At 43.2% G+C, this 13789-nt stretch overlaps 1 protein-coding gene across 8 annotated transcripts in view; it reads left to right on the top strand.

Moving 5' to 3' along the window:
* MYO9A (myosin IXA) overlaps positions 1-13789 on the top strand; it is a 189603-nt gene that overhangs the window by 142452 nt on the left and 33362 nt on the right. For 7 of the 8 annotated variants that reach the window (XM_049812619.1, XM_049812622.1, XM_049812617.1 and 4 more), the window contains 5 exons: positions 2193-2312; positions 6946-7021; positions 11761-11904; positions 12599-12638; positions 13470-13592. In XM_049812619.1, the coding sequence (XP_049668576.1) occupies positions 2193-2312; positions 6946-7021; positions 11761-11904; positions 12599-12638; positions 13470-13592 (503 nt within the window). The remainder of the gene's footprint in view (positions 1-2192; positions 2313-6945; positions 7022-11760; positions 11905-12598; positions 12639-13469; positions 13593-13789) is intronic. The other variant, XM_049812620.1, reaches the window with a different exon arrangement.

The following is a 13789-nucleotide window of genomic DNA, read 5'->3' as shown; positions in this document are numbered from 1 at the left end:
TTTTTAGGTTTATTTTGGTTTTTTTTAACAAACCTTGTTGGCTTTAATTAGCCTGATTCGAATGCCTTACTGACCACAGATGTGTAGCTTTTGATAAAATTACAGTAGATTATCTGAGAATAACTTCACACATGTACATTCATCCAAGTGTGCACGCTTAATATTTGTATATAATTTTTAAAAAGGCGTGCTGCCCTGTTCTTGGTTTCTGAGGTCCTGTCTGTTGCTGCTACCATCCATCAGGCAGGTGTAATTAATGAGTAGGAAAATATCTGAAGCATGCTTTTTTTTTATTTAAGGTTCTTTGCCCTCTCTTGTCTTAACCCCAAATGGATCTCCCTTGCTTTTACCTGTCTGAAGGCCTGTCCGAGTCATGCTTGCAATACCCAGTGGAGATTTTAATGAAGAATCTCTGGTGTATGTATAAGCAGCTCTGCAAAGTTTTGCTCTGCTTTCTTTTTGCGTCATCCTGTTGGTTGTCTTCTCCATGTCAGCAGTGCCAAACACTGCTACCACTGCTTCTGTAAGGATGATCAGCATTTTTTCCTGCTGGCTTTGGAGACTCCTTTCTTTGTGCTCCTAATATCCTCGTAGCGCAGCTTTTAGTGACTGCACGATTGACCTCGTTAACCTAGAGGTGAAGAGCAGCAAAGCGGTGTCACTGTGAATTCTGTTTGGTACCTTTCTCCTCCACCCGAGAGATACCTCTTATGGTGCTGCCAACCCTCCTTGGATGAAACACACTGGGATCTGGCGAGCTGCAATTAGCTGAAGGGTGGATGTTTTCAATAATTTGATTTCTTAATTATTATTGTTGAGTTTATCGGGGGGATTGAGGTGGTCCAAAAGAACTACACATTTGAACTAGATTTGTTAGTGAACTTTGATTAAAGGAACATTATCAAGCTTTTTAAGAAAGAAATTTTTTTGCTGTATCATCGATACAAATTTATGACACAAAACCCCCTAATTCTATGTTAGTGAAAACTTGACAGAAGAACTGGTGCTGTTCATATAAGCCAGGCTGTGGAGACTCCCAGCTTTCTCATCTTGGTTTTGCTGGACACGAACCTAAATCCTCAGTCTGACAAAGGGTTCATGGTCGTGGCGCCCTGTGCTCCCTTGATAGGCTCTGCATTTGCATTAAGCCAGCAAGGGTTGCTCCTTGCATTAGTGCCTGTTGTGGCTGACCTACATGATGACAGGGTCTCAAAAACTATCCTGTTGACTTCTGCAGATTTATTCCTGAAGCCAGGCACCAAAAAAACCACACACCCCCAAAAGAATCAAGCCTGCCCCCCCCCCACCCCGTATTTGCCAAATAAAGGTGATAGCAACCAAAAAAATGATCTTTGAGGTCCCACTGAGCAGTATGAAGGGGTATTAATGCAAGGAAGATGCCCCTTGATAGTGTTCCTCTGTAAAGTTCAGCTTGGTCCTTTCTGATGATTTAATGCATTGGTATGAAATGCTTCCGTACGTCTCAACAGGAGCATGACGTATCCCTTGACTTGGCCACCTAAATGATGATGCAGAGGTGCTGCCTGATTGCATAGTGTCACCTGTGTAACCTCTCCTCCACCCTATGGTCGGAGCTGGGCCATCAAAAGTCCTCTTGGCCATGCAACGATGGTTTCTTCCAACTTCCGACCTCAAACCCATCCTACCTAACTCCAGACTCTGTGTCCTCTGCCCTTGAGGAATACAGAACCCTTGCTTAATACAAATAATTTCTATTTTTCCTTTTAATTGCTAATATCTAAGCAAAGCACGCCTCTGGGATGCAAGATGAGAATTTGAGGTGGCCGTGTCCGGGAGCGTCTGTGCCGGGAATTGCGGATAACGCCTGGCAGAGGCACAGGAAGGATTTTAAAAAACAGTTAATAAAAGTAAAGATTTATCTAATCATCTACTTTTTGCCCCAATAATTGCGGAATGATTATAAAGTGATTATGCTCTGGCTAATAAGGATTATAAGTGGGGTTGGGATGCGGTCCAGCCCATCACTCCTGTGCCACGGCACCGTGTTAGGAGGAAACTGAGGTTAAATTGTGTTGAGTGTGAAAAACACGTGACCCTTGAGCTCTTGCGTCCTTCGGGCTTGTTCTTTAGCCTCTCCTGATTTCTGCTTATATAATCTTTTTCTTCTCTCCATTTTTTTTTTTTTGTTGTTTTTATTTTGCTTCCCCAAGGGCATGATGATGCAGTGCCATGTGCGGTTTTGAAAAGTGTGGATAGTTTTAGCTTTCTCCATCACCCAGTTCATCAGAGGAGCTTAGAGATCCTGCAGAGATGCAAGGAGGAGAAGTACAGTAAGGCTCCACCATCCGCCCTTCCCTCTGATACAACACTCACATGCCAAGAAATGGAAACCAGGTGCATTCAGTGTAGAAAGGGTTAAAAAAATGCCCGAGGAGCCTTCCAGGATTGAACCAGCTGCCTTATAGCAATTTTGAGCCTATCAGGAAATTATTAGGCAGAGTTTGAAGAGTAAAATTAAATGCAAACCCACATCTCTTGAGATAGCGCATCATTTCGTTGGCGATTTCCCCGTTTACTCGCTGACATTAAGTCAAGATGCTGATGCTAGGGGTATATGTTGTGTGGTTTATTGTTGTTATCACATGTGTGATAATATGTTCAAAGCACTGCAAGTCCAATAGGAATATTCCTGGTATAAGGCACGTGGCTGATACAACTGGAATTTGACTTTATTTGGATTTTGTTGGACTTTGAAAATAACTTTAGCATGTGAAAATATTGTCTCCAAGGGCTTTTACTAAAACTGAAGTATTTTACAGAGTAGGTTGGGTAAAGATGCACTTGGTCTCCATTTCTTCCTCCTCACTCCTCTGTCACATAATAAAACTCATCCTGCATGACAACACGGACACTCTTGCCTGCACTACTGTATTTTTTATATATATATAAAAAAATATATATATATTTGGTGCTCATATCTTTAGATATATCATTTTTCTGCCATTATTCTTTTCCTTCATGTTGCACATTAAAGCTTACAGAAATAGAGCACTGCTATATGCATTCTTCAAGGGCAAATCCTCAGCCCAAGTTGCTAAAATAAACATCGTGCAACATAGGTGTAAATGCAAAACACCCAGGTTTTTTTCTGCAGAGCTGACCACGGTAAGTACAGTAGTTGTGTGTTAAGTCTTCACAAATATGCTTTTCCTGCTAGAAACCTTATATCAGATTTCCATGCTTCCTGCAGCACATAACGTTGGGGAAGCAGAGGTGTTTTAATTCTTAATTTAGACTTTAATTCTTAATTTGGACTATGTTATTTTTTCCTACAATTTCCCACTATTGCTACTATTGCTACAAGGAAATATAAAGCAGGAAGACAAACACAGCACTAGATTTTACTGAGTGGTGTTGTGCTAAGTGACCTTGCTGGTGCTACTGAGAAGCTATTGAAAAGGAAGACGATTATCAGTAGAGTAACTTTAATTGCAATTTATTAATCAATTTTAATTTGTAGGTTAGCTCAGCAATATGGGAAGTTGGGGGGGGGCTTTGATTTGCAGTTGCTTAGGCGTGAAGAGGGAAATTCATACAACTCAAGAGACACTTAGGAACAGAGCTTTAATTTAATGTGAAGCAGTGAAGTTGAGCTCAGTGTTGAGCTCAACATGTTCAAACCTCACTTATAGACTATTCCACGTAGCTTGGTCTCTCTTAGGATAAAACCAACACATGGATCCGAGAGTAACGTTGCTGTAGTTTGTGAATTGGCTGAGAGCATCCAACCTGACAAACAAGTAATTCATGTTCTGCGTTCAGAAATCTTTCGCGTCTTCCCACAGGGTGTGCTCCTGCAAGCTGCTTCCCCAGGCTTCATTTCTTTGGCAGGCTAAACCGGGGTTGGAGCGTGTATCATTTTTGGGTCCTGAATTTAGTGAGCTTGTGGGCCCCGCAGGCGAGGATGCTCAGGCTGACGTTGGCCCCAGCGACTCTGCTTTTCCCAGAAGTCAGATGAGGTTACGCCCATGTCATCCTTGAGAGAGGGACCAGATAGATCATCTCCTTGTCTTGAATTGTGCAATTAGTTCTAGCTATGCACAAAGAGAGGAAACAAATTGATTTGGTGAGTATATTGAGATTCCCTTTAGGTCACTTGGTATTCAGCTTGTGTAGCCAACTGATCGCCCTTCCCTTCCCATCTCAGCTGCTTTGCTGGTGTCTTTGAGTCTGTCAATTAATTTATGGTCTTCCACCAGAGCAAGGCACTGGGTTTAGACATCTCTGAGTTCAAGACTAAAGCTCTGCTGGTTGACCTTTGTGAGCAGGGAGCAGACTGGGATTATCCAAAGCTCTTCTTGATGAAGGCAAAGACCTGTTAGGCAGATCAGTCTGTCTTTCTGAAACACTACAGCTGAAGAAAAGGGAATGTGCTTGAAAAATCAGAATACTTTTCTTCCTGAAATGTAAAATAGATGAGCCTGCAGCTGAGCTGGGTGAAGGGAATGAGTCGTTTCCATTCACACCACTGTTCCTTGAATGCAGCGTATTAATATATACAATTTAATAGCCTGTATTCACTAGAGAGAATACTCAAAGCCACATGAGACTCATCAGTTTAAATCTAAAACCTTTTGCCTTTCATTTCTAAAAAATCCCACTCTATTTCCCAGAAAAGGGGCTACATCAATATGACAACTTTTATTTGGCTTTTAAGAGCCAAGTGATGGCACAATGTAGAAAAGTCTTTTTTTTGGGGGGTGGTATGTCTAAAGCAATCCTCTTTAACCCAGCTTGTGCACCATAACTTTTATTAATCAAAAAGTCATGTAAGGTGCTAAGCTGGCAGAATTACGATGCGGTTTTAATGCAGCTATCGTCTGGAAGCCTGAAATAGAAGTTCCCTTTTCCTGAGCAATGCAAGGTGTGGATGCAGTAATATTTTGCTACAACCTTGTCTTCGGAACTTCAGCTTGGCTTGTTGGGCTAGATGGTGTTTGGGGCTTTTTCTCTCGGGGATTTCTTTGGTGGGGAGTGCAGGGAAGTAAAGGAGGACAGAGCTTGCTCCAAAAAGAAGAGGATGGACTAAAAAAAATAATCTTAGAAATACCAGTGAAAGCCCATTTTTCATGAAATGCTTTAGGTTAGAGAAGCCCTTCTGTGCCTTAATGGGTAAGTATCCAGGCATATATACTATTATAAAAAATAGACACAGCTAGATGTTAGGTGCTTTCTTAGTGTAAAACTAGCTACAAAAAATAGTAATGCAATATTTTAAGCAGATTCCTGATTATTCTCTTCCCCGCCCCCCCCCCTTTACAATTGGGTTTCTGTGCTCTAGACAAGTCACTTTTGGCACAGAAATGCCAATCTTGAAAGAGGTAAAAGAATGCTCCTAGGATGAGAAATGTAACAAAAAATGGCTTAAATGGCAAAAAGGGGGATTAAAAAGAGAGGTTTGAACTCTAGTCATAGCTAGGCACTTGGATAGATTATCTGGCTTGCTTTCCAAAAACCTCCAGAGTTGGAGACTGCAAAACCTTCTCAGCAGGAGTGACTTGGTCCTGCCTTGGAGCACAGGCAGGATCAAAGATGACTTGTGGCAGCACTTTCTGGAATTTTCTTTTGCTCAGATTTCTAGGATATTTGGACACTTTATATACAATAGTTTAACCAAGCTGACCATCAGCCTTTTCAGGCATCTCCTGCCCAATGATCAGTCTTCAAGACAACCTGTTATAATATCTCAACAGGTAAAGGAGGACAGTAGATGTCCTGTTAAAGGGATGTCACCTGTTGAGGTTTGGTAGGAATTAATCTTCACCTTAGAAATTTCAGGCTCTGAGGAATAATATTTCAGCAGGATGGGCTCAGATCTCTGCGTATTCACTTTGCGTTCATCTTCAGAATAAAAAGATCCTTAGGACACTTTTTAGCTCAGCATCTGGGCTATATTAAATAGGAAAATGATAAATGCGGGGAGGAGGGGATATGGTGTTGCTTCTTCCTGTTCTGTTACAAACTATAGTTTAGTCTTCTTTCTTTTCAGAGAGGGTTTGTTAGCATTTTTTTTTCCACTACAGAAACCTCAGGGTAAAGGAATATACTTTTTTCCCATGTTCAGGTGAGCGCTGCGATGTTTCCTGTCTCACAGCAGTGATTTCGAGACAGTTAAAAAATTGCTCAGCTGTTTTCATGTCAAATTCCGGCTTATCGGGTCTTTAAATATCTGTAGTTTAGTGACTTGAAAAGTGTTTTGTTGTCTACAAAAATTGTCCTCTGTCTTCCTAAATGCTTGGTTAGAAAACATTTCCACTTTGGGGAAGATAACAGCTTGAAGTCTGCTTCTGTAACCATGCCTGATAACTTCCTTGGCTATATTAAATATAAATTGCTCTAAAACTACCCCTGTCAAAGGATACGGGTTCAATAGGCAATAAAGCTCCCTGTGCAGTATATACTACTCGCTATATGTGTCCTTGTCCATGTATCTGTAGGGAGGGAAGAAATGCGCAAGGAATAAATGACCATTTTTCCAAGCACCTACTTATGTCCAGGTTTTGCCCGTGCAAGAAACTCTGTTGTCCCATGCACAGCGGAGAGTTTAGGAATATTTTGGACATGCAGGACATGGGTGGCAGGTTCCCCATCACAGCAGCCTCTTCCTTCACTGTTTGCTTACTAGCTGGGACAACATGTGCCTCACACACCGTGCATGTGTGGGAGGGGAATTAGTAGGTTTGAGCAAACAGCATTACTCATAAGAGTGATGACTTTGTGGCAGAGAGGTAGAACTTAGTGGACGACGGGTATGTTGGCATCCTTGGCACCCTTGTATGCCCAGCATGTGCCATGACACGTACATGCTCCTCCTTGCTGTAGTCAGTGCTAAGCTATGGCTGTGCTAATTGCCTTTTGGTGAAGAGCCAGGTAGAAACTTTTTTTTTTCATGTGCTGCTTTAGGTATTACTCGGAAGAGCCCGCGGACACCGCTCTCAGATCTCCAGGGAGTCAATACCATCAACGAGAGGACCCAGCGGTAAGTCTCTTGCGTTTTTTTACATTGGCATGACAAGGAAATCTGGGATGGGAGAGCAGTCTTTTGTTATAAATGATTGTATTAAAGTTTCTCCTAGCTTGCTTATTAATTTTGTCTTCTCTTTGTTCTTTCTGTGCTATGTGATCATATCTAAGTATCTTTACTTGGCTAAACGGCAGGCAGGGAAAGCAACTTTCCTGTGTCAGAAGGCAGCGATTGCAGGTGGTGTGGCATACGAGGTGGTAAGATGCTTGCAAAAAACGCTAATGAATGTGCCGATATCAAGGAAATAAAAATTTACTGGGGATTTTTCTGGCACAAAAAAACCAATTATGTGTTTGGGTGCAGGATTGCATGCAAGCGGTGTGATGGTAGCTCTAGGCGCCACTGAGTGTGGAGGACCTGGGAAGTTATGGGCCTTGAGATGGTATCTTGCCAAATGTTTCCTTGTTTTTAAGGGAAAGAAACATGTTAACTTCAAAAAGGTTCAATTTTTACAGTTTTTATGTACAGTTTTATTTTTTGATCCTTCCTTGAAGGTTCTGGCCATTCAAGCAACTACTTAACGAGACCTTTCTGCTTGAGAGTCAGGTCTATACTTTGAGATGCAGATCTGTGCCTCTTCTGCAAAGGGTTTTCCAAATCCATTTCAGAATTAAGTTGCATATGAAGCAAAACATCTTTATTTCAAAGGGATATCTGGGCACTGATCCTCCTCCTTTTCTCCAACTACTCTTGTGCTATCTCTCTGCAGACCCCAGAAAGTCTGATTATCCAAATACTACCTCTAAAAGGGTACAGTGCCTCTCTGCTTCCCTCTGAGGAGATGTGTGTGTGTGCTGGGGAAAGATACGATCAAAGCATCCTCAACTCCTAAAACGATTGCTTGGAGCTGCAGACATCCAGGTGTAACTTCATGGCTTCTCTGAGTTTCTCGAGAAGTCCAGAACAAGTCAAGAGTAGTCTGACACTGTCTCCTGAAACATGTCCATCAAATCCCCTGTAATGGTCCTTGCGTCTCAGTGGGCTTCCCTTCCACACAAAATAAAATATCCTCCAAATATATCGTTAAACCTCATTTTTTACTGGCTTTAATGCCAAATGGCCAAGACAGAAATGAGACACAGGTTGTTCCAGTTTTTTTTCTAGGGGAACAAATGTGGCTTTCATTGTCTGGCTTTGTTCAGCATGTGCCCTCTGATTGCCGTCAAGACTAGAATATCCTTCTTGCCCTGAATTTCTTCCCTTTGAGAGTGGTGGTAGCACCCTGCTGAAGGAGAACTGAATATTCTCATAACATTACAAGTTGGCTTATTTTCAGTGGTCAAAAAGGATGTGATTTCCATAAAATTGTTGGATTGAACTCATAGATTTGTGCCACTTCTCGAGTTTGGGCAGAAATCCAGCTTGTGCAAGCAATCTCACCCTATCGTGGGAAGGTGATGCAACCCCGGTTGTCCTCACATCAGTCTTTCCCACCCCTCCTTTTTTTCTTTCTCCTAATGCTATAGCTGCCACAGCTCTAATCTGTTGGGTTACGACAATAGTAGGTACATGGTAATGTTTGAGGCAGAGAAGGTTGGTGTCTCCAGAGGTGACGTTCACTGTTTCTAGCATCTCTGGTTGCGCAGGTTTCCCTAAATGTGATGTAACATGAAACTTTGTCCCTGAGAGATCTTCACATGTAGATAGGAGAAGTTCTGCAGTTTCTCTAGCAAGCCTTCAAATCTGATGTTGCTGCATGAAGAACATCTGCGAAGTGGGATGGGGCGAGCTCCAGCTTTGGAGGCACGTTAGTGCGGCAGCTTGGGCTGCCAGCATTTTCATAGCCCAAAACATTTCAATTATTCCAGCAAGGGGCCATTGTAAAGGCAGGGAAGCTACTCCTGTCCCAGGCAACAAGGGGGACGTATTTATTTACTGTGGAGTTCAGTCTGTGCTCAGCTCTATTTATTTGACTTAACCCAAGGCAGTATAACAGACAAGTTGCCTTAAACAGCCAGGAACAAGGGTAGCAACTACTGTGTCTTTCTTCCATCATCCTCAGCAGCTGCATCCTAACAACAGGGTCAGGACTGACAGTTTATTCCCATTACTGATATATTTGCAGAAAATGTACTTTTGAAGCTGTCCCAACTCCTATGCTCCTCCTCGTGTGGTGCCTCAGTAGCATGGTCCATGATCTTTGCTTCTCTTGGGCATCATCAGTGATGGGCCCCCAAATGTCGTCTGTGCTCCTTCCTTCTGAAAGCACAAACGGGGTCTCTCGTAAGATCTCTAAAATACAGCCTGCGCTTTTGGAGTAGACAGGTGATTTTTATACCTTTCATTGAAGATGATTTTGATCTGAAGAGTCATGATTTTGATCTGAAGAGTCATATCGCACTTGATAAATGTTGGTATTTCAGTTAAATTGCGCTTGTCAAGCAAGGAGGGGTAAATACATGGGTGAAGGTAACATATAGAAGAGATATTTACTTTAACAGCTTTCCAGCAGATAGACCGGCAAGTGATTTACGGAGCTAAATTAAACAGGAATTTGCTTTCAAAGCCATCTCGTGATCATATGGTCGCTGATAAGTCTGCAGTTGCACATCCAACCCACAGGATAGCCCGGGGCTTGCTTCTAAAAGCAAATTTGAGGCATGACATCACTCAGGAAGTCATTGCGGAGGGTTTAGTGAGCCCAGTGCTCTCCTCTGATCTCAGAAGAAAGTGGACGGGTGGTTTGCACATGCTAGGGGGTGGAAACCAGGCTTCAGCGGTGTTGGAAAGCCGGCATGCCTTGGATGTCCCTTCACCAACCGTCAAGTAATGAAAGCCATGCCATCACTAACAAAAACCTCTCGGGCTGTCCGTTTTCCTGCTGGTTTATGTTCATTGATGAAACTGTTTTATGTGCAGTGTTGTCTGAGTGGCATGCAGGAAAGCAGGTGTTGATCAGTCTGTCTTGAAACAGTTGATTGGGCTTGGTGAGATGATTGACCTCCCAAGTACCAAAGAGGCTGCATCAGTCACTATATGCATGTATACATCCTAAAGCGTCCATAATAAACAGCTGTCTTCCCCCACCCCCCCCCCCCCCCCCCGCCAAAACCACATGGGAGTTTCTAGGAATTTCTATTCTCTAGTCTTATTCAGAGTCCATATATCCACAGCTGGTCTCAAGCCTGAGAGTGCATTGAGGTTGGCCAGGATTAATGATGGGTTGTAGATCCTAAAAGTGGCCATTGAGGTTTAGCGGTACCCATCAACTGGTGATTTTTTTTTTTTTTTTTTTCCCTCCTGCAAATAGGAGGTTTTTGAAGGATGGGACCTTAGCTGTGGAGAGAAAGGTGGACAGGAGAGATCACCTGGATATTAAAGCTTCTCACTGGCCTTCCTTGAATCTAATGGGCTGCTTAAAAAAAGCAAGTCAGGGAGTGCTCAGCCAGGGGTTTACTTTGCTGCAATTCATCCTTTCTTTTAATAGTGCTACATGTCAAAATGCTGATTTAATAGGACTAGGAAGGAATTTGAAAAGTGCTGCGGCGAGGCAGGAAGGCGACTTGCACTCCAGAGTCATGTTGCCCCAAGGATCTGGCTTCAGGCTTTGAGCTGGCTGAATGAACAACTTTACATGCTTTATTTTTCAATTTCCATGTGGCACTTGATATTTGTCCTTCCTCCAAATCAAGACTTTTAAGACAAAGGGCTGCCTTGTTGCTAGATCTCAGAAGTGACCAGTGCCAGAGGCCCCATTTAAACCACGGTGTCCTTCAGCATCCTCATGACCAGAAGACTGGTGCTGCATTGAGTCTCCTCCTATTCCTTTTGCTCCTGTCTAAGATAGCTTGGGGTTGGGGGGTGGTTGCAGACTCCACATCCTCCCTTAGATCACCTTTATTTCATATGATGGTTTCTGCAAGGCTGATAGAGAATTTAAAAAAAAAAAAAAAAAAAATCAACTTCCCCCCCCCACCAAAACCCCACCACCAAACCAAAAGTATTGCAGTTGGGTCCAGCCCAGGAGAGGCTTCGCATAACCCCAGACACCATAGGAAGGCTCCTCAACTCTGGAAATGATTTGCCCTGGTGTGAAGTTTTGTCAAGTACCTGTTTCCCTTCCTCCAAGGGAGGATTTTGGTTCCTCTCACCATTTCCTTCAGTCCTTCTGCAGTGAGTGTTTCTAGAGAGGACCAAATAGGGCGAGTGATTTGTGATCAGGTCCCAGTGATTGATTTTGGGCCAACCCATCAGTCCAGCTGCGGCTGGCATCCTTCATTTGTGGCAGATAATTAGTTTATTGCAAATGATATTTGCTTGTTCTTTTCCTAATGAAATCATTGCATGAATTAGAAAAGACAGAATCAGCATCAGCGTCATCTCAAGTTGTGACTGAATGATGGCAAGGCTAATGGCAGAGGTTATAGTCTCACATCCTTCAGACCACTGGGGTATCTGCAGACTGCAGGTCCCAAACCTTGTGACTGGGAGAACTGGGAGCTGTTATTCTCCTGTTGATAGTTTTGATCCTTTTATGAGTATTTGATTTTTAAAAACGTGCTTAATTAGCTGATCACTTCACATGGTGTCTGGCATCATGAACATATCCCATGGAAGCGGATTTACAGTTAAAAGAATAAAGCAGCGACTCTCATTTTCTACCAACGGATTATTTTATGATCTTATTTTTTATTTTGTCATAGAACCAGAGTTTTTTATGTCTTCCTAACACTGTGTGATGTTTGATGTTGCAGCGATGCCTATGCGGTTGGCTGGAATGGCCGGATGGGGATGCGGCACAACAGGCTCGCCAGCTCCAGTGCCTTCCTAGACAAAGATGGGATATTTGTCAACGCGACCAACAGCAAGCTGCTGGAGAGGGCCCACGGCATCCTCATGTCAGTGCAAAAGGAGGGGATTTTGGCTTTATTCCTCGAGCATAATGAGCAGCATGGGTAGTTAGAGGAATGTAAATAGCCAGAATATGAACATATCAGGGTTTCAAGTAGACTTGGAGATGTTTCACGGCTGGGTCAAAGTGACCCCAGTATGTTTTACGCATCTGATTTATTTAACTCTTATCATTCATTTGTAGTGACAGACACAGGAAAGAGAGAGAAGAAGGGAATCTGCTGGTCAAACCAGTCTCAAGATATGACAGCGATGTAATGCAGTCACATTTTTTATGTGATATCAAAGTTTCCATTACAAATTAGGTGGGGAAATGTTGATGATTCATGCTGCAGCCTCATCAGAAGGTTCAGAGAACATCACTGGGGTGGCTGGAGTTAACATGGGGTATGAGAAAGCAGGAGGGTGGTCAGTCGTTTCACAACGCCGCTCCCTTGCTCTACCCAAATTAGTGGCATCCCATCATCTCCAATGTAATGATTCCCTTTGATTGGATACCTTCCTCTCAAACCCATGCCACTAAATTTGTAAAACTAGTTTGCAGCATGCAGAAGCAGCCTGGTTTCTGCACAGGTTATAGAAAGCAGCTGCTAAAGGGGATTTGGAAGGGTTTGTTTCATAAACTCCTCCATTCTGCAATTGCACACATGGATTAACCTGAGCCATTTATTATCTCCCCAGGCGAAATAAGAACTTCAAAGCCAAACCCAATCTCCCAAAGGTAAGTGGGAAGCAGCATTTTAACCTTGCTTGGGTTAAGACGGTAGGTACAGTGATGAGCTGCTGATGGCTGTGAGGAAGACCACTCAGGTCTGCATCAAGACCTTGGTCAGCTCAGCTCTGTTCAGGGCTCTTTAATGGACATAAAAACAAAGGATTTCAGCCCTGATTTGTGCTGGGAGAGCGCTGTATGGCTCCTTTTTTCCTCATCCTGGGAAGGAGTACATATGTGCTGGTGGAATTTGGTAATGAAATCTCTAAACTAAACTGAGCAGGTAGGTTATGCAAGGGGGCTAGTACCTGACAGACAATGGGCTTGTCTAATATTCAGTTTCCCTCCATCTTGGCTGCGTTTACTATATGTTAAGAGATGCCAAGAGATCTGTTGTACCTAGAAGACTAATGCTCATTGTGGTCCTTGCTGGTGCTGTGTTGGGGGTTGGGAACGGAGGGATCAGGAGGAGCAAACTTTGGTTTTACTCCTCCCTGCATGCACGTTGCACCTGGAGAGGCACAGATGCAGTTAATCAATGAACTGCTCATTAACAGTGAATAATTTGTCTGCAGTCCTTAGTGGGTAGGAAAGCCAAATTTCCCATGGTCAAAGATGCCCTGGGCAAGTCCTCAGAGGAGCTTGGCAGAACGTGATCCTGGGGATCTGGCTCTGGCCAAATAGTACAGAGCTACATTTCAAGCTGTCCCTCAGTGTTTCCTGTTGAGATTAAGTAGGGTGTTCACCTAAAAAAGCCCTGCAGAGGGTATAAAGAGGGATATAGCATCTAGTTAGTCTCGTATTTATCAAGAACAAATGCAGTCTCTCTTTTTTCCACAGCACATGCTGGACGTGAAGTCTCTCAAGCACCTAACCAACCTGACGCTGCATGACCGCATTACCAAATCTCTCCTGCATCTCCATAAGAAGAAAAAACCGCCCAGCATCAGCGCCCAGTTCCAGGTAATCTTTTGCCTTTGAGAGGTAAATTAAAAGCAAATACCTGCTCCGAGTGGCTAGGAGGACACTTGCAGGCACAGTCCTGTCCTATCCTCACCACTGTTTAGGACATGAATTCAGGTGAGGACATGGCTTTGGGAAGCTGAGACACACCTGCAGGTATTTAAATGGTATCCTTGGAGGGAAACAAGAGCAATGGT

Source organism: Accipiter gentilis, chromosome 10 (assembly GCF_929443795.1).
Source record: "Accipiter gentilis chromosome 10, bAccGen1.1, whole genome shotgun sequence".
Lineage (NCBI taxonomy): Eukaryota > Metazoa > Chordata > Aves > Accipitriformes > Accipitridae > Astur > Astur gentilis.
This window is presented reverse-complemented; position numbering and strand designations above follow the sequence as displayed.